We start from the raw sequence: 24,416 nt of genomic DNA, 5'->3' as shown, positions 1-24,416 counted from the left end.
GAAATGTTAATAAATAGCATAACACATATAAAGATGGATAAATTAAAATGTTTTTCTCTAGTAATCAATGTATGATTATAAGTTAAAAAAAGAAACCGAATTGTTACTTTTAAGCAAAGCACAGATTTTAGATATCCTAATAGACTTGTTGTTCTCCAAAGTTGGCATTCTGGGAAGCTGAATGTTTATTCTCTTGCTTCTCATACTCAAAATTAAGTTTCCCTTTTCTCTTTTGAAATTGACTTTCATTTCTTAGCAGATTCTTCTGAGTATTCTTAATAGTGTCAATTATTTATCCACAGAGGAAGAATTTAATTTTGGTAACAGCTAAAATTCAGAGGCATTTCTGGTACATGAAGTAGGTGATCAGGCTGAGGTTCACTGTTTGAGTTAACAATAACGAATCCTGGTTAGCAAGTAAAGAAGGCTATCTACCTGTGTTTAGTAAATTGACTATGAAGGGAGTCCCAAAGGAAGAGTTCAAAAATGGCTTTAAAATGGAGTAAGGATAGAATCTCCCTGTTTAACTACTTTTAAAGATATTTATTTTGATGTAACATTTTCCTGCTTATAAGAAATCAGTTTCATTTCTTAGTAGTAACACCTTTTATATATGGTTGTTATATACTTTCACCACTATCATTTTTTTCTTTCAGTAGTTGAGGCTTTTCTTTATAATAACCAAATTGAGGATGATCTTTGAAAGGGACCAAAGGCATTAAATTCTATTATGTAAAATAGTTTATTTCTAAACATGAAGCTATTTAGGAAGAAAGTTCAATTGATTTGTTATCAAAGTGCTCTGGAGTTCAAAAAAAAAATTCTCTTTTAGCCATAGTGATTGGGAAGTATTATATTTGCCTAGGTTTGTGGGTGTAATGGTCATGGTCTAACCACACTAACTGCAGAAGGAGGGCAACTTGTTCATCTGTGTTTGATGACTGTCACCTCAGCCTTTAACCTGAGAGGGCACTATCTTTGGCAAATCTCACCTACTTCCTATTATGCAGTTTGGGTAAGTCTTGCAGCTTAGCCAGTACTGGAAGGCAACTCACACGCTTTTTTCGGAATAAGCCAGTAGGGGCCACGAAAGCACTGAAAGGATGTATCTTTTTAATGTACTCTCTCTTTTCTAAGTAGTTTCCTTTACTTCATGAACAAAAGGTTATAAGAGCTAGTATGGGTACTATTACTGTAATTTTAGATTTATATAAAGTATTTCCCCCTTAGTTAAATTTAGTTAATTGCTATTAAGAACTCACAAATACTAGACTGCTAACAAAGATAATGTAAAATCATAAATTTAAGGATTAATAAATTAAAAGAAAAACGTTCTTAATAGAGCAGATTTATTTAATATTAAACAGATGTGAATGTGTAAGTCTTAAGAGACAGGTTGGTTTTATCTTAGTCTAAAAAATCTTAACAAGGACATTGTTTTTGAAAGGAGATGTTAGAGCACTTTTCCCTATATTAAACTCAATTTTCTTGAGATTTAAACATACAGAAAATTGAAAACAGTGTTTTGCTTGAAAAACATGTATTTAGTATTAGACACAACTTAATAATTATTCTTTATGTCAGCTTCTTCCAAGTAAATGATTCTTGGATTGAAATGAGATATTTTCACAAATTTATTACCTTCAGATCACCACAGGCTTTATCTGTTGTTTTTTGTTTGTTTGTTGTTGTCATAAATTGCACTACAGTGTTCTAAACTGTGAACTAAGCAAAGAAAGGTTGTCCCTCCTGAAGTTTATTATCCAGAGTGCTTTAGAGTAATGTTAAAATGTGTACAGTATTCACTACCAAATAGCTTATTCAAGAGGAGGATAAATATGCTATACATATATATATATTTTTTTTCTTTTCTTTTTTTATCTTCATTTTATTGAGATATATTCACATACCACACAGTCATACAAAACAAATCGTACATTCGATTGTTCACAGTACCATTACCTAGTTGTACATTCATCACCTAAATCAATCCCTGACACCTTCATTAGCACACACACACAAATAATAAGTATAATAATTAAAGTGAAAAAGAGCAATTGAAGTGAAAAAGAACACTGGGTACCTTTGTCTGTTTGTTTGTTTGTTTCCTTCCCCTATTTTTCTACTCATCCATCCATAAACTAGACAAAGTGGAGTGTGGTCCTTATGGCTTTCCCAATCCCATTGTCACCCCTCATAAGCTACATTTTTATACAATTGTCTTTGAGATTCATGGGTTCTGGGTTGTAGTTTGATAGTTTCAGGTCTCCACCACCAGCTACCCCAATTCTTTAGAACCTAAAAAGGGTTGTCTAAATTGTGCGTAAGAGTGCCCACCAGAGTGACCTCTCAGTTCCTTTTGGAATCTCTCTGCTACTGAAGCTTATTTCATTTCCTTTCACATCCCCCTTTTGGTCAAGAAGATGTTCTCTGTCCCACGATGCCAGGTCTACATTCCTCGCCGGGAGTCATATTCCACGTTGCCAGAGAGATTCACTCCCCTGGGTGTCTGATCCCACGTAGGGGGGAGGGCAGTGATTTCACCTTTCAAGTTGGCTTAGCTAGAGAGAGAGGGCCACATCTGAGCAACAAAGAGGCATTTGGGAGGAGGCTCTTAGGCACAATTATAGGGAGGCCTAGCCTCTCCTTTGCAGCAACCGTCTTCCCAAGGGTAAAACCTACGGTAGAGGGCTCAACCCATCAAACCACCAGTTCCCTATGTCTATGGTCATGTTAGCAACCATGGAGGTGGGGTAGGCCAATACCCCTGCATTCTCCACAGGCTCCTCAAGGGGGCACTACATATTTTTTTCCTTGTTTTTTTTTTTTTTTTTAACCTTTTTTTCCTTTTTAAATCAACTGTATGGAAAAAAAATAAAATAAAATAAAATAAAAAAGAAAAACATACAATAAAAGAACATTTCAAAGAGACCATAACAAGGAAGTAAGAAAAAGACAACTAACCTAAGATAACTGCTTTACTTCCAATCTGTTCCTACTTTACCCCAAGAAAGTTATATAACACAGCAACATTTCTGTGAACTTGCTCCTACTATATCCATCAGAAATTAACAGACCATAGTCATTCCTGGGCATCCCCAGAACGTTAAATAGCATATCTGTTCTTCTTGGATTATTGTTCCCCCTTCCTTAATTGCTCTCTACTGCTAGTTCCCCTACATTCTACATTATAAACGATTCGTTTTACATTTTTCAAAGTTCACATTAGTGGTAGCATATAATATGTCTCTTTTTGTGCCTGGCTTATTTCGCTCAGCATTATGTCTTCAAGGTTCATCCATGTTGTCATATGTTTCACAAGGTCGTTGCTTCTTACTGCAGTGTAGTATTCCATCGTGTGTATATACCACATTTTATTTATCCACTCATCTGTTGAAGGACATTTGGGTTGTTTCCATCTCTTGGCAATTGTGAATAATGCTGCTATGAACATTGGCGTGCAGATATCTGTTCGTGTCACTGCTTTCTGATCTTCCGGGTATATACCGAGAAGTGCAATCGCTGGATTGAATGGTAACTCTATTTCTAGTTTTCTAAGGAACTGCCAGACTGACTTCCAGAGTGGCTGAACCATTATACAGTCCCACCAACAATGAATAAGAGTTCCAATTTCTCCACATCCCCTCCAGCATTTGTAGTTTCCTGTTTGTTTAATGGCAGCCACTCTAATAGGTGTTAGATGGTATCTCATTGTGGTCTTAATTTGCATCTCTCTAATAGCTAGTGAAGCTGAACATTTTTTCATGTGTTTCTTGGCCATTTGTATTTCCTCTTCAGAGAACTGTCTTTTCATATCTTTTGCCCATTTTATAATTGGGCTGTCTACTATTGTCATTGAGTTGTAGGATTTCTTTATATATGCAAGATATTAGTCTTTTGTCAGATACATGGTTTCCAAAAATTTTTTCCCATTGAGTTGGCTGCCTCTTTACCTTGTTGAGAAATTCCTTTGAGGTGCAGAAACTTCTAAGCTTGAGGAGTTCCCATTTATCTATCTTTTCTTTTGTTGCTTGTGCTTTGGGTGTAAAGTCTAGGAAGTGGCCGCCTAATACAAGGTCTTGAAGATGTTTTCCTACATTATCTTCTAGGAGTTTTATGGTATTTTCTTTTATATTGAGATCTTTGGTCCATTTTGAGTTAATTTTTGTGTAGGGTGTGAGGTAGGGGTCCTCTTTCATTCTTTTGGATATGGATATCCAACTCTCCCAGCCCCATTTGTTGAATAGACCATTATGACTCAGTTCAGTGACTTTGGGGGCCTTATCAAAGATCAGTCGGGAGGAGGGCGGGGCAAGATGGCAGACTGGTGAGCTGTATGTTTTAGTTACTCCTCCAGGAAAGTAGGTAAAAAGCCAGGAACTGCGTGGACTGGACACCACAGAGCAATCTGTCTTTGGGCATACTTCATACAACACTCATGAAAACGTGGAACTGCTGAGATCAGCGAAATCTGTAAGTTTTTGCGGCCAGGGGACCCCTGCCCCTCCCTGCCAGGCTCAGTCCCGGGGGAGGAGGGGCTGTCAGCTCCGGGAAGGAGAAGGGAGAATTGCAGTGGCTGCTCTTATCGGAAACTCATTCTACTGATTCAAACTCCAACCATAGATAGACTGAGACCAGACACCAGAGACTCTGAGAGCAGCCAGCCCAGCAGAGAGGAGACAGACATAGAAAAAAAACAACACGAAAAACTCCAAAATAAAAGCAGAGGATTTTTCGAGTTCTGGTGAACACAGAAAGGGGAAGGGCGGAGATCAGGCCTTGAGGCGCATATGCAAATCCCGAAGCAAAGCTGATCTCTCTGCCCTCTGCACCTTTCCTTAATGGCCCTGGTTGCTTTGTCTATTAGCATTTCAATAACCCATTAGATCTCTGAGGAGGGCCGTTTTTTTTTTTTTTTTTTTAAATCCTTTTTGCTTTTTCTAAAACAATTACTCTAAGAAGCTCAATACAGAAAGCTTCAAAGAATTGAAATTTGGGCACGTCAAGTCAAGAGCAGAACTAAGAGAGCTCTGAGACAAAAGGCAATATTCCAGTGGCTGAGAAAATTCACTAAACAACACAACTTCCCAAGAAAAGGGGGGTGTCCGCTCACAGCCACCATCCTGGTGGACAGGAAACACTCCTGCCCATCGCCAGCCCCATAGCCCAGAGCTGCCCCAGACAACCCAGTGTGACGGAAGTGCTTCAAATAACAGGCACACACCACAAAACTGGGCGTGGACATTAGCCTTCCCTGCAACCTCAGCTGAATGTCCCAGAGCTTGGAAGGGGGAGCAGTGTGAATTAACAGAGCCCCATCCAGCCATCATTTGAGCAGACTGGGAGCCTCCCAACACAGCCCAGCAGCCCAGAACTGCCCTGGGGGGACGGCACTCACCTGTGACATAGCACAGTCATCCCTCAACAGAGGACCCGGGGTGCACAGCCTGGAAGAGGGGCCCACTTGCAAGTCTCAGGAGCCATACGCCAATACCAAAGACTTGTGGGTCAGTGGCAGAGACAAACTGTGGCAGGACTGAACTGAAGGATTAGACTATTGCAGCAGCTTTAAAACTCTAGGATCATCAGGGAGATTTGATTGTTAGGGCCACCCCCCCTCCCCGACTGCCCAGAAACACGCCCCACATACAGGGCAGGCAACACCAACTACACACGCAAGCTTGGTACACCAATTGGGCCCCACAAGACTCACTCCCCCACTCACCAAAAAGGCTAAGCAGGGGAGATCTGGCTTGTGGAGAACAGGTGGCTCGTGGACGCCACCTGCTGGTTAGTTAGAGAAAGTGTACTCCACGAAGCTGTAGATCTGAGAAATTAGAGATAAGGACTTCAACTGGTCTACAAACCCTAAAAGAACCCTATCAAGTTCAGCAAATGCCACGAGGCCAAAAACAACAGAAAATTATAAAGCATATGAAAAGATCAGTCGGCCATAGATCTGAGGGTCTATCTCTGAATTCTCAATTCGATTCCATTGATCTATATGTCTATCTTTGTGCCAGTACCATGCTGTTTTGGCAACTGTGGCTTTATAATAAGCTTCAAAGTCAGGGAGTGTAAGTCCTCCCACTTCGTTTTTCTTTTTTAGAGTGTCTTTAGCAATTCGAGGCATCTTCCCTTTCCAAATAAATTTGATAACTAGCTTTTCCAAGTCTGCAAAGTAGGTTGTTGGAATTTTGATTGGGATTGCATTGAAACTGTAGATGAGTTTGGGTAGAATTGACATCTTAATGACATTTAGCCTTCCTATCCATGAACATGGAATATTTTTCCATCTTTTAAGGTCCCCTTCTATTTCTTTTAGCAGAGTTATGTAGTTTTCTTTGTATAGGTCTTTTACATCTTTGGTTAAGTTTATTCCTAGGTACTTGATTTTTTTAGTTGCTATTGAAAATGGTATCTTTTTCTTGACTGTCTCTTCAGTTTGTTCATTTCTAGCATATAGAAACATTACTGACTTATGTGCATTAATCTTGTATCCCGCTACTTTGCTAAATTTGTTTTTTAGCTCTAGTAGCTGTATCGTCGATTTATCAGGGTTTTCCAGATATAAGATCATATCATCTGCAAACAATGACAGTTTTACTTCTTCTTTTCCAATTTGGATGCCCTTTATTTCTTTGTCTTGCCGGATTGCCCTGGCTAGCACTTCCAGCACAATGTTGAATAACAGTGGTGACAGCGGGCATCCTTGTCTTGTTCCTGATCTTAGAGGGAAGGCTTTCAGTCTTTCACCATTGAGTACTATGCTGGCTGTGGGTTTTTCATATATGCTCTTTATCATGTTGAGGAAGTTTCCTTCAATTCCTACCTTTTGAAGTGTTTTTATCAAAAAGGGATGCTGGATTTTGTCAAATGCTTTTTCAGCATCTATTGACATGATCATTTGATTTTTCCCTTTTGACTTGTTAATGTGTTGTAATACATTGATTGATTTTCTTATGATGAACCATCCTTGCATGCCTGGAATAAATCCCACTTGGTCATGGTGTATGATTTTTTTAATGTGTCTTTGGATTCGATTTGCAAGTATTTTGTTGAGGATTTTTGCATCTATATTCATTAGGGAGATTGGCCGGTACGTTTCCTTTTTTGTAGCGTCTTTGCCTGGTTTTGGTATTAGATTGATGTTAGCTTCATAAAATGAGTTAGGTAGTATTCCATTTTCTTCAATGTTTTGAAAGAGTTTGAGTAAGATTGGTGTCCGTTCTTTCTGGAAAGTTTGGTAGAATTCCCCTGTGAAGCCATCTGGCCCTGGGCATTTATTTGTGGGAAGATTTTTGATGACTGATTGGATCTCTTTGCTTGTGATGGGTAGATTGAGGTCTTCTATTTCTTCTCTGGTCAGTCTAGGTTGTTCATATGTTTCCAGGAAATTGTCCATTTCCTCTGCATTATCCAGTTTGTTGCCATACAGTTGTTCATAGTAACCTCTTATAATTTTTTTAATTTCTTCAGGATCTGCAGTTATGTCACCTTTTTCATTCATTATTTTGTTTATATGGGTCTTCTCTCTTTTTGATTTTGTCAGTGTAGCTAGGGGCTTGTCAATCTTGCTGATCTTCTCAAAGAACCAACTTTTGGTGATATTTATCCTCTCTATTGTTTTTTTGTTCTCTATGTCATTTATTTCTGCTTTAATCCTTGTTATTTCTTTTCTTGTACTTGGTTTAGGATTGGTTTGCTGTTCATTTTCTAGCTTCTTCAGTTGATCCATTAGTTCTTTGATTTTGGCTCTTTCTTCCTTTTTAATATATGCGTTTAGTGCTATAAATTTCCCCCTCAGCACTGCTTTTGCTGCATCCCATAGGTTTTGGTATGTTGTGTTCTCATTTTCATTCGTCTCTATATATTTAGCAATTTCTCTTGCTATTTCTTCTTTAACCCACCGATTGTTTAGGAGTGTGTTGTTTAACCTCCAGGTATTTGTGAATTTTCTAAGTCTCTGATGGTTATTGACTTCTAATTGTATTCCATTGTGGTCAGAGAATGTGCTTTGAATAATTTCAATCTTTTTAAATTTACTGAGGCTTGTTTTATGTCCCAGCATATGATCTATCCTGGAGAAAGTTCCGTGAGCACTAGAAAAGTATGTATATCCTTGTGATTTGGGATGTAATGTTCTGTATATGTCTGTTAAATCTAATTCATTTATCAGATTGTTTAGGTTTTCAGTTTCCTTATTGGTCCTCTGTCTGGTTGATCTATCTATAGGAGAGAGTGATGTGTTGAAGTCTCCCACAATTATTGTGGAAACATCAATTGCTTCCTTTAGTTTTGCCAGTGTTTCTGTCATGGACTTTGTGGCACCTTGATTGAGTGCATAGACATTTATGATTGTTATTTCTCCTTGTTGAATTACCCCTTATATTAGTATGTAGTGGCCTTCTTTGTCTCTCAAAACATCCCTGCATTTAAAGTCTATTTTATCTGAGATTAATATTGCTGCACCTGCTTTCTTTTGGCTGTAGCTTGCATGAAATATTTTTTTCCATCCTTTCACTTTCAATTTCTTTGTGTCCCTGTGTCTAAGATGAGTCTCTTGTATGCAACATATTGATGGTTCATTTTTTTTGATCCATTCTGTGAATCTATATCTTTTAATTGGGGAGTTTAATCCATTTACATTCAACGTTATAACCGTGAAGGCATTTCTTGAATCAGCCATCTTATCCTTTGGTTTATGTTTGTCATATATATTTTTCCCCTCTCTCTATTAATATCCTTTATTGTACCCATACCGAATCTCTTTAGTACTGAACCTTTCTCCAAGTTTCTCTGTCCTTTCTTTGTTTCTCTGTCTGTAGGGCTCCCTTTAGTATCTCCAGTACGGAAGGTCTCTTGTTAGCAAATTCTCTCAGCATTTGTTTGTCTGTGAAAATTTTAAGCTCTCCCTCAAATTTGAAGGAGAGCTTTGCTGGATAAAGTATTCTTGGCTGGAAATTTTTCTCACTCAGAATTTTAAATATATCATGCCACTGCCTTCTCGCCTCCATGGTGGCTGCTGAGTAGTCACTACTTAGTCTTATGCTGTTTCCTTTGTATGTGGTGAATTGCTTTTCTCTTGCTGCTTTCAGAACTTGCTCCTTCTATTCCGTGTTTGACAGTGTGATCAGAATATGTCTCGGAGTGTGTTTGTTTGGTTTTATTCTATTTGGAGTTCGCTGAGCATTTATGATTTGTGTATTTATGTTGTTTAGAAGATTTGGGAAGTTTTCCCCAACAATTTCTTTGAATACTCTTCCTAGACCTTTACCCTTTTCTTCCCCTTCTGGAACACCAATGAGTCTTATATTAGGACGCTTTATGTTATCTATCATATCCCTGAGGTCCGTTTCGATTTTTCAATTTTTTTCCCCATTCTTTCTTTTATGCTTTCATTTTCCATTCTGTCATCTTCCAGGTCACTGATTTGTTGTTCATCTTCCTCTAGTCTTGTAGTATGAGTGTCCAGAATCTTTGTAATTTGGTCAACAGTTCCTTTAATTTCCATAAGATCATCTATTTTTTTTATTTAGTCTTGCAGTGTCTTCTTTATGCTCTTCTAGGGTCTTCTTGATATCCTTTGTATTCCGTACTATGGTCTCATTGTTCATCTTTAGTTCTTTGAGTAGCTGCTCTAGGTGCTGTGTCTCTTCTGGTCTTTTGATTTGGGTGCTTGGGCTTGGGTTATCCATATCGTCTGGTTTTTTCATATGCTTTATAATTTTCTGTTGTTTTTGGCCTCTTGGCATTTGCTGAACTTGATAGGGTTCTTTTAGGATGTGTAGACCAATTGAAGTCCTTATCTCTAATTTATCAGATCTACAGCTTCGTGGAGTACACTTTCTCTAACTAACCAGCAGGTGGCATCCACGAGCCACCTGTTCTCCACAAGCCAGTTCTCCCCTGCTTTACCTTTGTGGTGAGTGGGGGAGTGAATCTTGTGGGGTCCAATTGGTGTACCAAGCTTGCGTGTGTAGTTGGTGTTGCCCGCCCTGTATATGGGGCGTGTTTCTGGGCAGTCAGGGAGGGGGGGTGGCTCTAACAATCAAATCTCCTTGGTGATCCTGGAGTTTTAAAGCTGCTGCAATAGTCTAATCCTTCAGTTCAGTCCTGCCACAGTTTGTCTCTGCCACTGACCCACAAGTCCTTGGTATTGGCGTATGGCTCCTGAGACTTGCAAGTGGGTCCCTCTTCCGGGCCGTGCACCCCCTGGTCCTGTGTTGAGGGATGACTCTGCTATGTCACAAGTGAGTGCCTTCCCCCCAGCGCGGTTCTGGGCTGCTGGGCTGTGTAGGGAGGCTCCCAGTCTGCTGAGATGATGGCTGAATGGGGCTTTGTTAATTCACACTGCTCCACCTTCCCAACTCTGGGACAATCAGCTGAGGTTGCAGGGAAGGCTAATGTCCACGCCCAGTTTTGTGGTTTGTGCCTGTTATTTGAAGCACTTCCGTCACACTGCGTTGTGTGGGGCAGGTCTGGGCTATGGGGCTGGCGATGGGCAGGAGTGTTTCCTGTCCACCAGGATGATGGCTGTGAGCAGACACCCCCCTTTTCTTGGGAAGTTGTGGTGTTTAGTGAAATTTCTCAGCCACTGGATTATTGCCTTTTGTCTCAGAGCTCTCTTAGTTCTGCTCTTGTCTTGACCTGTCCAAATTGCAAGTCTTTGAAGCTTTCTGTATTGGGCTTCTTAGAGTAATTGTTTTAGAAAAAGAAAAAAGTATTAAAAAAAAAAACAAAGGGCCCTCCTCAGAGATCTAATGGGTTATTGAAATGCTAAGAGACAAAGCAATTAGGGCCATTAAGGAAAGTTCCACAGGGCAGAGAGATCAGATTTTCTTCGGGATTTGCATACGAGCCTGAGGGCCTGAGCTCTGCCCTTCCCCTTTCTGTGTTCACCAGAACTCCAAAAATCCTCCGCTTTTATTTTGGAGTTTTTCGTGCTGTTTTTTTCTATGCCTGTCTCCTCTCTGCTGGGCTGGCTGCTCTCAGATTCTCTAGTGTCTGGTCTCAGTCTATCTATGGTTGGAGTTTGGATCAGTAGAATGAGTTTCTGATAAGGGCTGCCACTGCAGTTGTCCCTTGTCCTTCCCGGAGCTGACAGCCCCTCCTCCCCCGGGACTGAGCCTGGCAGGGAGGGGCGCGGGTCCCCTGGCCGCAAAAACTTACAGATTTCGCTGATCTCAGCAGTTCCACAGTTTCATGAGTGTTGTATGAAGTATGCCCAAAGTCAGATTGCTCTGTGGTGTCCAGTCCACGCAGTTCCTGGCTTTCTACCTACTTTCCTGGAGGAGTAACTAAAACATACAGCTCACCAGTCCGCCATCTTGTCCCGCCTCCTCTAAACATATATATTTTAAAACCAATTTTAGAGGTTTAAAAATATTTCAGTTTCTGCTTATATAATTTCTAAATCAATTTAATAGTTGTAAATAATTTTTAAAACTACACTGAAAGTTTTATTAATAATAATATTTCTTTTTTTAAGGTATGGATAACAGTGATGGATTATTTGAGAGGTAAATACCCTTAGTTCACAATTTTACTTAAAGTTGGATATAAATTATGTTTTCTAGAAATTTTGTTGTAATATATATGTGAAATTCTACACTACACAAATCTTCTATTGGTTTGAAGGAATATAATAAATTACATTGGAAATGGGTGTTCTAAGAAACTGAGAATTGTGTTTCTTATTGTTTTTCCACAGGTTATTAGATTACAGTGGTCTACATTTGTTTTTACTAAATATGTATTAAAATTCCATGGGCAAGCCCTGTAGAGATTTTCACCTGTGGTCCTATGTTTGCTTTTTTTAGAGCACCTACCAAGTCATCAGTCATTGTTAGTTAGGCTTTTCCACTGAGAGGTAATGGAATTACAGAAATAGAAGGAAGAGTAAATATGTTTATCTCTTTGTATTCATTTATGCTCCTAGAGGTAACATGCATTTTTCTGTATGTAATTAAGTTGTAGATGCTGACTTATATTTCTCAAATTGCATTTGCAAATTAAGTGTTTCAGTAGATCCACTCCAGATGACTGGATTGACTGATGTTGCAGATATTATTGATGACCTTATAACAAAAGATGGAGTTTCTAGTGAAGAGCTTGGGTTAACTGAACAACAAGCTAAGACTATATCCAGGTAATCATTGAATACTTGGTTTTTAATCCATTTAAAATGATTATGTTTTGAGAATGTTCAAAATTGGCCATATTTTAATGTGATTTTTATGAAACAAATTGTAAGCTCAGAACAGATTTTTTTCCTTCATAAATTCATTTTGTGATGTTTATGTGTCATTTCTTCCCCTCCGCCAGCAGTGTGTAGACTAGTTCATTTGTCTAGTACAGCACTCCTATGAGTTTTTCCAAGGTCTCATCACTCTAGGCACAACATAAATTTAATTTTATTTCTTCTTAGAAGTAATTAGTGATTTAAAGTCATTGTATTGTACTCTAAATATTAACCCTTGGAATTAATTTAAAATAGCTTTTCCTTGGAACATAAAGTTGAAATGTTTTTCTTTGCTTCCCTTCCTTGGCCCGGAACTGGTTCCCCATAGATTGAAGGCTTACTCTCCTACTGATGCTTCCCTGAAATACATATATGCTTCTTGGCTAGCTTATATAAAATTGTCAAACCTATAGATAGTCAGCTATGCTTCTTTATTTCCTAGTTCAATTCTACTTAACACATCAATGAAAAGGCAATGTATTATAATTGAATTTATAAGACTGCTACCTGGATATAGTATACAAAAGAATAAAAGACAATTTTTATTTAATTAGTGGAATTATCTTCTGTGTTATGACCTTATATCGAGAGCATATAGACCCTATTCTGTTTTGTAAAACACATTTGATTACCTTCAATCATATATATAGGTATTGTTCTTTTTCTGAAGTTTATGATCATTTTATGGATATTTCATCAATATTATATTAAGTGTCAAGAATTGGAACAAAAATAAAACACGGTTTCTACCCTTGAATGGAGAAGGAACTATGAATTCATAGTATGACATAAGACCAAGTTATATGCTACAGAAGCTTAGGGGAAGAGAGTCAGACAAAGAAGGCACCTTCAGCAGTTATGGTATTTGAGCTGTATCTCAAAGGATCCATAGGAATTCATGTGGCTGGTAACTGGAAGAAAGGATATTGTAGGCAGAAGGAATATAATATGCAGAGGTGTGTAGACCGTGAAGAGCAAGGAGTTAAATAGGGCTGGAGTTTGTGGGTTGCTGAGGGAGAGAGGTGCTAACTGGGAATGCTGGCTGAGGATTGGGGACCAGAGGCACTCAGTGAGTTCACTGTATTGGCAAGCAGAAGAGGTAGTCAGCAAAGGGTTTGAAGACTAGAAATGGGAGCTAGACAGAAGACTTACTTCATTAATCTAGAGATTAGGTGGATTGGAATGGAGAGTGAAGGGTAACAGGACAAAAATACAGGAAACTATCAAGAGGAGTTGAGAATGATAGTTTTTCAATTTGGATGACTGAAAGGATGATAATTTAATTACCAAGATAGAGAATGTGGTTTTAGATATGTTGTAGAGTGCCAGGAGAATATTCAGTTGGTAATGTTCATTGGCAGGTTAGTTTTAGGTCCTTCAGGAAGAAGTTGCCAAGATAGGATTTAGAAGCATAAGAGATTTGTTTGGAGAAATGCCAGTGAGGGAAAAGGAGAGGCAACCAGAGGAGGTGGAGACAGTCACCAGACTGCAATGCCAGTGTGGATCTGACCCAGTGTCAGAGGACCCCAGGACTCAGCGCAGGGTAGTATTCATGGCTATAATTTATTATGGTGAAATGGTTCAATACAAAATCAGCAAAGGGAAAAGGGGCATGGTATGAAGTCTGGGGAAAAAGCTTCCAAGAAGTTTCTTGCTGTGGAGCCACACAAGACATGCTTAATTCTTCCAGCAATGAGTTATGACAATATGTATGAAATGTTGTATACCTGGGAAGTTCATTAGACTACTCAGTGTCCAAGGTTTTTATTGGGAGCAGGTCAAGATTCTTGGAAGGAAAGCAGGTGTTCAGAGTAAACCACACTGTTTGTACAAACAGTGTGAGCCTCTCTTAAAAGTTTTGAGAATGGTGGGAACCCTTCTGAAATCAAAGTTCCCAGATACTAGCCAAAGACCAACCTTGTAAAGAGGCCCAGTTGACAAAGTTGCTTGCACTACAGCTGAAGCTGCTGCAGAATGCGCTCCTGCACTGGGCCCCCTTCAGAGTGGCAGTCTTTTGTGTCATCCATTATATAGTCTGGAGTAGTATTCCTAGGTATAGAATGTGTTGCTTCCAGAACCCAAAGAGGCCTACTAGGTGTTGTGCTTCTTTCCTTTCGGTAAGGGATGCAAAATGGAGCAGTTCGTTTTTTATTTTGGAGGGAATATTTTGGCATTTCCCTGACCACTGAACATCTAAAAACTTTACTGAAGCGCCTGATCCCTGAGTCATCATGGATCAGTGCGATGTTCTGTGGGATGCCAGCCTGTCCAGATCTCTTCAGATTATGTTGTGACAGACAGCAGGACAGTTAACATAGCCCTGAGGTAAAACTGTAAATGGATGTTGTCTGTCCCACAGGAACACAAAGTAGTTTTGATCTTCTTTTTAAATCAGAATGGAAAAGAACACATTCACAAAATCAGTGGCCACATACCAGATACCTGAGGCCTTATTAATCTACTCTAGGAACAATACGTCATCCAGCACAGCAGCTGCAATCAAGGCTACTGCTTGGTTAAGGCTACAGTGGTCTGCAGTCATCTATCTGGTTTCATTTGCAGGGGCCAAACTGGAAAATTAAATGGGGAAGTGATAGAGCCTAATATCATTCAGGCCCTGCATCCAAAAGTTCTTAAAATTTCTGGCAGTCCCATTTTTATAGCCTACAGTTATCTGAGAATTGTAGGCCCCTTGCGAGAAGTACTAGGAGAATCATAAAAGTGTGTTCTTGTCAAAGTATTTTAGAGTCTTTTTTCTAGAGACCTGGCCACTTCTATGGTCAGTGGAATCCAGGTCTGAAAATTGTCTCAGGGATGGGAAACAGCAAGAGATTGTGACTTTTTATTGGGGCGACCATTCTAAACCTCCTGTTCCAACATTCTTCCCTATTTTTGATTGTAGATGTTAAGAGCACCCTTATTGGCTGCCCATCTGTTCTGTCACTGAGGATGCTATGCTTCTCTCTCTCTCTTTTAAAGCTGTTTTTTTGAGATATATTCACCTACCATATACTCCATCCAAAGTGTACAGTCAGTGGCCTTTAATATAATTACAGAGTTGTGCATTCATCACCACAATCAATTTTAGAGCATTTTCATTACTCCAAGAAGAAAAAACACATACCTCTTAGCAGTCGCTTCTCAATCCCTCTATCATTCCCAAGCCCTACATAACCACTAATCTAATTCTGTCTCTATAGATTTATTTATATTTACATTCTATACAAATGGAATCATACCATATGTAGTAATTTTTGTCTGGTTTCTTTCATTTAGCATAATGCTTTTTTTTGTTTTTGTTTTTAATTGTTATTTTTTTCTTTTAATTAGAGAAGTGGTAGGTTTACATAAAAGTCATGTAAAAAATTCAGCGTTTCCATATACGCCGCTATTGTTGACACTTTGCATTAGTGTGGTACCTTTGTTACAATTGATGAAAGAAAAACAGGTGTATTTTGCCCCATATTATTTTCCTTATTATTAACACCTTGTAATAGGGATGCTCATTTATTACAATTCATGAAACAGCATCCTTCTCTTTGTACTATTAACCAGAGTCATGGTCCACAGCAGGGTTCACTGTGTTATACAGTCCCATGTTTTATCTTCTATCTTTCCTTCTAGTATTATACATGGCCCAAAAGTCCCCTTTCAACAATGTTCACGAACATAATTCAGCACTGTTACTTACACCACAATGTGTTACCCATCACCACTATCCATTTCCAAACTTTTATAATCAACCTAAATAGAAATTTTGCACAAATTAAGCATTATCTCCCCATTCTCTTCCTCCATTCTATCTCCTGATAACCTGTAATCTAAATTCTAGCTCTATGAGTTTGCTTATTATAATTAGTTCAAACCAGTGAGAGCATACAATATTTGTCCTTTTGTATCTGGCTTATTTCACTCAACATAATGTTTTCAAGGTTCATCTATGTTGCCTCATGCTTCAGGATTTCATTCCTTCTTATTCCTTGAATAATACTCCATTGTATATGTATATACCACATTTTGTTAATTCATTCATTGGTTGATGAATGAGTTTTGTTAAATGCCTTTTCTGCATCAATCAAGATGGTCATGTGGGTATTCCCCTTCGACTTATTCATGTGGTATATTACATTAATTGATTTTTTTGTGTGGAACAACCACCTTTGCATACCTGGGAGTAAATCCACTTAACACGGTGTGTAATTCTTTTAATGTGCTGTTGGATTCTATTTGGAAGTGTTTTGTTGAGGATTGTTGCAACCATATTCATTAGAGAAATCAGGTCTGTGTGCTGGTTTGGATATAGTATGTCCCCCAAAAGCCATATTCTTTAGTGCAGTCTTGTGTGGGCAGACTGATTACTGTGTTGATTAGGGTGTGTGCCGGTTTGAATGTATTATGTCCCCCAAAATGCCATTATCTTTGATGTAATCTTGTGTGGGCAGACATGTCAGTGTTGATTAGATTGTAATTCTTTGAGTGTTTCCGTGAAGATGCACCCCACCCAACTGTGGGTGATGACTCTGATTGGATAATTTCCACGGAGGTGTTACCCCACCCATTCAAGGTGGGTCTAAATTAAATCACTGGAGCCACATAAATGAGCTGGCAAACAGAAGGAATTGAGTGCAGCTGAGAGTGACATTTTGAAGAGGAGCTATAGCCAAGAGGGACACTTTGAAGAATGCACAGAAAGCTGAGAGAGTAGTTGCAGGTGAGAGACAGTTTGAAGGGCACACTGGAACTAGCAGACTTTTGCTCCAGAGAAGCTAAGAGAGGACAAACGCCCAAGAGCAACTGGGAGTGACATTTTGGAGAGCAGCTGCAGCCTAGAGAGGGATGTCCCAGGAGAAAGCCAGCCACTTGCCTTCCCAGCTAACAGAGGTTTTCCGGACGCCATTGGCCATCCTCCAGTGAAGGTACCCGATTGCTGATGTGTTACTTTGGACACTTTATGGCCTTAAGACTGTAACTGTGTAACCAAATAAACACCCTTTATAAAGGCCAATCCATTTCTGGTGTTTTGCATTCTGGCAGCATTAGCAAACTAGAACAGGGTAGAAACATTTGATTAAATTATTTACATGGAGATGTGGAACCGGCCCATTCAGGGTGGGCCTTAATTAAATCACTGGAGTCCTATAAAAGAGCTCACAGACAGAAGGAGTTCAGAGCAAGCAGCTAAGGGAGACCTTTGCAGAGATGCTTGGGAGCTGACAGAGATGCTCAGAGATGCTTGGAGATGCAAACAGAAGGACATTTGGAGATGCTAAGCAAAGAGATAAAGCCCAGAGTTTGCCCCAGAGAAGCTAAGAGAGGACCTCCAGATGCTTAGAAAGAAATGCCCTGGGAGAAATAAGGAAGGACACACAGGAGTTGAGAGAGAGGAGCTGAAACACAACCAGGGACCAGCAGATGCCAGCCATGTGCCTTCCTAGCTAACAGATGTTCTGGAAGCCATTGGCCATTCTTCAGTGAAGATGTCTTCTTACTGCTGTCTTAGTTTGGATACTTTTATGGCCTTAAGACTGTAAATTTTTAACTTAATAAATCCCCTTTATAAAAGCCAATCCGTTTCTAGTATTTTGCATAACAGCAGCATTAGCAGACTGGATCAGTCTGTAATTTTTTTTCTTGTAATATCTTTATCTGGCTTTGGTATTAGGGTGATTTTTGCCTGATAGAATGAACTGGTTAGTATTCCCTCCTCTTAAATTTTTTGGAAGAGTTTGAGCAGGAATGGTGTTAATTATTCTTAGAATGATTGGTAGAATTCACCTGTGAAGACCTCCTCTTTAATTTTTTTTTGAAGAGTTTCAGCAGGAATGGTGTTAATTACTCTTGGAATGATTTGGTAGAATTCACATGTGAAGCCATCTGGTCCTGGGATTTTCTTTGTTGAAAGTTTTTGATTACTGGTTCAATCTCTTTACTTGTAATTAGTCTGTTGAGGTCTTCCATTATGTCTAGAGTCAGTGTAGATAATTTGTGTTTTTCTAAGAATTTGTCTATTCATCTGGGTTATCTAATTTGTTAACATACAGTTACTCATAGTATCCCCCTTTTTTTATATTCAATTTTATTGAGATATATTCACATAGCACATGGTCATCCAAAGTGTACAATCAATTGCTCACACCACCATCATATAGTTGTTTGTTCATCACCCCAATCTATTTTTTGAACATTTTCCTTGTACTTGAAAAAGTGAAGGTAAGAATTTTTAAAAAATGAGTAAAAAAACAACACCCACATCGCGCCCCTCCTCCCACCCTATTTTTTCTTTAGCTTTTTGTCCCCATTTTTCTATTCATCCATCCATACACTGGATAAAGGGGAATGTGATCCACAAGGCTTTCCCAAGTCACCCCTTGTAAGCTACGTTGTTATACATACATCTTCAAGAGTCAAGGCTACTGGGTTGCAGTTTGTTAGTTTCAGGTGTTTACTTCTAGTTATTCCAGGACATTAAATCCTAAGAAGGTTTATCTATTAGTGTGTAAGAGTGCCCACCAGAATGACCTCTCAACTCCATTTAGAATCTCTCAGCCACTGAAACATTATTTCGTTTCGCATCCCCCTTTTGGTCAAGACATTCTCAATCTGACAATATAGGGTCCAGATTCATCCCCAGGAATCATGTCCCATGTTGCCAGGAAGATTTACAACCCTGGGTGTCAGATCCCACATAGGGGGGAGGGCTGTGTTTTAACCTGCCAAGTTGGCATACCTAGAGAGAGAGGGCCACATCTGAGCAACAAAGAGGTATTCAGGGGGAGACTCTCAAGCAAAATTATAACCAGGTTTAGCCTCTCCTTTGCAGTAACAAGCTTCATAAGGACAAGTCCTGTGATAGAGGGCTTGGCACATCACACCACCTCCTCAATGTTTGTGAGAACATCAACAGCCATCCAGGTGAGGAAGCCCAATACCTCTGCATTTTCCCCCAGCATCTTAGGGGTGCTCTGCATATATTATTTTTTTCATTGTATTTTTTTTTCAATTAACTTTTTCAAAAAATTTTAAAAAACAGACAATAAAAAAAATTTCAAACAAAAGCAAAATAAAGAAATAAGGACAAGCAACCTATAATAACTACATTACTTCCAACATGTTCCTACTCTACTCCAAGAGAATATTTAGGCTATAACCCAGCAAAGGAATAAGAAAAACAAGTAGCCTAAAATAACTACATTTCTGCGAACTTGTTCCTACCATTCCCCCCCAAAATTAACAAACCATAGTCATTCCTGAGCATTCCTAGAACTTTAAGTTTACCCTCCATAACTTATCTGTTCTTATTAGATTATCGTTCCCCCTTCACTGTTTGCTGTCTATCACTAGGTCCCCTACATTCTACAATATAAACCATTTATTTTGCATTTTTTAATGTTCACACTAGTGGTAACATACAATATGCTTCTTTTTGTGCCTAACTTATTTCACTCAGCATTATGTCTTCAAGGTTCATCCATGTTGTCGTATGTTTCATGACCTCGTTCCTTCTTACTGCCATATAGTATACCATCATGTGTACATACCATATTTTGTTTATCCACTCATCTGTTGAAGGACATTTGGGTTGTGAATATTGTGCTATGAACATTGGCGTGCAGATATCTGATTGCGTCATTGCTTTCAGACCTTCCGGGTATATGCTGTTAGTTTTCTAGGAACTGCCAGACTGTCTTCTGGAGTGGCTGTACCATTTTACAGCCACACCAACAATGAATAAAGGTTCCAATTTCTCCACATCCTCTCCAGCATTTGTAGTTTCCTGTTTGTTTAATGGCAGCCAATCTAATTGGTGTGAGATGGTATCTCATTGTGGTCTTGATTTGTATCTCCCTAATAGCTAGAGAAGCGGAACATTTTTTCATGTGTTTTTTGGTCATTTGTATTTCCTCTTCAGAGAACTGTCTTTTCATATCTTTTGCCCATTTTATAATTGGGCTGTCTTTACTATTGTTCTTGAGTTGTAGGATTTCTTTACATATGCAAAATATCAGTCTTTTGTCAGATACATGGTTTCCAAACATTTTTTCCCATTGAGTTGGCTGCCTCTTCACCTTTTTGACAAATTCTTTTGAGGTACGGAAGCTTTTAACTTTGAGGAGTTCCCATTTATCTATTTTTTTCTTTTGTTGCCTGTGCTTTGCATATAAGGTCTAGCAAGTGACCTCCTAATACAAGGTCCTGAAGATGTTTCCCTACATTATCTTCTAGGAGTTTTATGGTACTGTCTTTTATTTTGAGGTCTTTAATCCATTTTGAGTTAATTTTTTGTGTAGGGTGTGAGGTAGGGGTCCTCTTTCATTCTTTTGGATATGGATATCCAGCTCTCCCAGCCCCAGTTGTTGAAAAGACTGTTATGTCCCAGTTCAGTGCTTTTGGAGGCCTTATCAAAGATCAGTCGACCATAGATCTGGGGGTTTATCTCCAAATTCTCAATTTGATTCCATTGATCAATATGTCTATCTTTGTGCCAGTACTATGCTATTTTGACTGCTGTGGCTTTATAATAAGCTTCAAAGTCAGGGAGTATAGGTCTTCCTGCTTTGTTTTTCTATTTTAGAATGTTTTTAGCAATTCGAGGCACCTTTCCTTTCCAAAAAAATTTGATAACTAGCTTTTCCAACTCTGCAAAATAGGTTGTTGGAATTTTGATTGGAATTGCATTGGATCTGTAGATTAGTTTGGGTAGAATTGACATCTTAATGACATTTAACCTTCCTATCCATGAACAAGGAATATTTTTCCATCTTTTTAGGTCCTTTTCTATTTCTTTTAGTAAAGTTATATAGTTTTCTTTGTATAGGTCTTTTACATCTTTGGTTAAGTTTATTCCTAGGTACTTGATTTTATTAGTTGCTATTGAAAATGGTATCTTTTTCTTGAGTGTCTCTTCAGTTCTAGTATATAGGAACATTACTGACTTTTGTGCATTAATCTTGTATCCTGTTGCTCTGCTAAAATTGTTTATTAGCTCAAGTAGCTGTGTCGTTTATTTCTCAGAGTTTTCCAGATATAAGATCATATCATCTGCAAATTATGACAGTTTTACTTGTTCTTTTCCAATTTGGATACCTTTTATTTCTTTGTCTTGCCGGATTTCTCTGGCTAGCACTTCCAGCACAATGTTGAATAACAGTGGTGATAGTGTGCATCCTTGTCTCATTCCTGATCTTGAAGGGAAGGCTCTCAGTCTCTTGCCATTGAGTACTATGCTGGCTGTGGGTTTTTCATATAAGCCCTTTATCATATTGAGGAAGTTTCCTTCAATTCCTACCTTTTGAGTTGTTTTTATCAAAAAAAAAGATACTGAATTTTGTGGAATGCTTTTTCAGCATCTATTGAGATGATCATTTGATGTTTCCCTTTTGATTTGTTAATGTGTTTTAATACACTGATTGATTTTCTTACGTTGAACCATCCTTGCATGCCCAGAATGAACCCCACTTGGTCATGGTGTATGATTTTTTAATGTGTCTTTGCATTCGATTTGCAAGTATTTTGTTGAGAATTTTTGCATCTATATTCATTAGGGAGATTGGCCTTTAGTTTTCCTTTCTTGTAGCATCTTTACCTGGTTTTGGTATGAGAGTGATGTTAGCTTCATAAAATATGTTAAGTAGTGTTCCACTTTCTTCATGTTTTGAAAGAGTTCAAGCAAGATTGGTGTCAGTTCTTTTTGGAATGTTTGGTAGAATTCCCTTGTGAAGCCATCTGGTTCTGGGCATTTATTTGTGGGATGCTTTTTGATGACTGATTGGATTTCTTTGCTTGTGATTGGCTGGTTGAGGTCTTCTATTTCTTCTCTCCTCAGTCTACGTTATTCATGTGTTTCCAGGAAATTGTACATTTCCTCTAAATTATCTAGTTTTTTGGCATAGTTGTTCATAATATCCTCTTATAATTTTTAAAATTTCTTTGGGATCCATAGCAATGTCGACTTGCTCATTCATTATTTTGTTTATTTGGGGCTTCTCCCTTTTTGATTTTGTCTCTCTAGCTAGAGACTTGTCAATCTTGGTGATCTTCTGAAAGAACCAACTTTTGGTGTGATTCTCTCTGTTGTTTTTTTGTTCTCTATGTCATTTATTTCTGCTTTAATCCTTGTTTCTTTTCTTCTAGTTGGTTTAGGATTAGTTTGCTGTTCAATTTCTAGCTTCTTCAGTTGCTCCATTAGTTCTTTGATTTTAGCTCTTTCTTCCTTTTTAATGTATGCTTTTAGAGCTATAAATTTCCCCCTTAATACAACCTTGGCTGCATCCCATAAATTTTGATATGTTGTGTTCTCATTTTCATTCATTTCTCTGTATTTAACATTTTCTCTTGCTATTTCTTCTTTAACCCACTGATTATTTAGGAGTATGTTGTTTAACCTCCAGATATTTGTGAATTTTTTAATTCTCTGTTAGTTATTGACTTCTAATTGTATTCCATTGTGATCAGAGCATGTGCTTTGAATAATTTCAGTCTTTTTAAATTTATTGAGGCTTGTTTTATGGCCCAGCATATTATCTATTCTTGAGAAAGTGCCATGAACACTAGAGAAGAATGTGTATCCTGGTGATTTGGGATGTAATGTTCCGTATATGTCTGTTAATTCAAATTCATTTATCAGATTGTTTAGGTTTTCCTCATTGGTCCTCTGTCCAGTTAATCTATCTATAGGAGAGAGTGATGTATTGAAGTCTCCCACAATTATCATGCAAACATCTATTGTTTCCTTTAGTTTTGCCAGCGTTTGTCTCGTATTTTGGAGCTCCTTGATTGGGTGCATAAACATTTATGATTTTTATTTCTTCTTGTTGAATTGTCCCTTTTATTAGTATGTAGTGACTTTCTTTGTCTCTTGTAACATCTTTGCATTCAAAGTCTATTTTATCTGAGATTAATATTGCTACTCCTGCTTCCTTTTGGCTGTAGCTTGCCTGAAATATATTTTCCATCATTTCACTTTCAATTTCTTTGTGTTCCTATGTTGAAGATGAGTCTCTTGTAAGCAACATATTGATGGTTCATATTTTTTAATCCATTCTGCCAATCTATATCTTTTAATTGGGGAGTTTAATCCATTCACATTCAATGTTATTACTTTGAAGGCATTTCTTGAATCAGGCATCCTATCCTTTGGTTTATGTTTGTCAAATATATTTTTTCTCTCTCTTAATTCCCTTTTATGTACCCTTGCTAAATCTCTTTAGTTCTGAACCTTTCTCCATACCTCTCTCTCCTTTCTTTGTTCCTCTGGCAGTAGGGCCCCCTTTACTATCTCTTTTAGGGCAGGTCTCTTGTTAGCAAATTCTCTCAGCATTGGTTTGTCTGTGAAAAAACTTAAGCTATCCCTCAAATTTGAAGGAGAGCTTTGCTGGATAAAGAATTCTTGGTTGGCAATTTTTCTGTTTCAGAATTTTAAATATGTCATACCACTGCCTTCCTGCCTTCATGGTGGCTGCTTAGTAGTCCCTGCTTAATCTTATGCTGTTTCCCTTGTATGTGGTGAATTGCTTTCTCTTGCTGCTTCCAAAACTTGTTCCTTCTCTTCAGCATTTGACAGTCTGATCAGAATTTGTCTCTGAGTGGGTTTATTTGGATTTATTCTGTTTCATGCCTGTTGTGCATCTACGATTTGTGTATTTATGTTGTTTAAAAGGTTTGGGAAGTTTTCCCCTACAATTTCTTTGAATACTCTTCCTAGACTTTTACCGTTCTCTTCCTGTTTTGGAACAGCAGTGATCCTTATGTTTGCACACTTTATGTTGACCATCATATCCCTGAGGTTCATTTCAATTTTTTTGATTTTTTCCCCCATTCTTTCTTTTATACTTTCACTGTCTGTTCTGGCCTCTTCCAGCTCACTGATTCTCTCCTCAGCTTCCTCTAATTCTAGTACCAGAATCTTTTTAATTTGATCAACAGTTTCTTTTATTTCCATTAGATCATCTATTTTTTTATTTACTCTTGCAAATTCTTCTTCATACTCTCCTAGGGTCTTCTTCATGTCCTTTATATCCTGTGCCATGATCTCATTGTTTGTCATTAGTTCTTTGATTAATTGCTCCAAGTACTATGTCTCCTGTGATCTTTTGATTTGGGTGTTTGGGTTTGGGTTTTTCATATCTTCTGGTTTCTTCATGTGCTTTAAAATTTTCTGTTGTTTTTGGCCTCT

General features: G+C 38.3%; 1 protein-coding gene across 9 annotated transcripts in view; it reads left to right on the top strand.

Annotated features, from left to right (window-relative positions):
• CPLANE1 (ciliogenesis and planar polarity effector 1) overlaps positions 1–24,416 on the top strand; it is a 254,183-nt gene that overhangs the window by 149,103 nt on the left and 80,664 nt on the right. For 8 of the 9 annotated variants that reach the window (XM_037799359.1, XM_037799363.1, XM_037799361.1 and 5 more), the window contains 2 exons: positions 11,492–11,522; positions 12,020–12,151. The exons of the other annotated variant lie outside the window; for it this stretch is intronic. In XM_037799359.1, coding sequence (XP_037655287.1) covers positions 11,492–11,522; positions 12,020–12,151 — 163 coding nt within the window. The remainder of the gene's footprint in view (positions 1–11,491; positions 11,523–12,019; positions 12,152–24,416) is intronic. 9 annotated transcript variants of the gene reach the window in all.

Source organism: Choloepus didactylus, chromosome 11 (genome assembly GCF_015220235.1).
Source record: "Choloepus didactylus isolate mChoDid1 chromosome 11, mChoDid1.pri, whole genome shotgun sequence".
NCBI classification, from domain to species: domain Eukaryota; kingdom Metazoa; phylum Chordata; class Mammalia; order Pilosa; family Megalonychidae; genus Choloepus; species Choloepus didactylus.
Note: the sequence above shows the minus strand (reverse complement) of the source record. Positions and strands in the feature narration are given on the sequence as shown.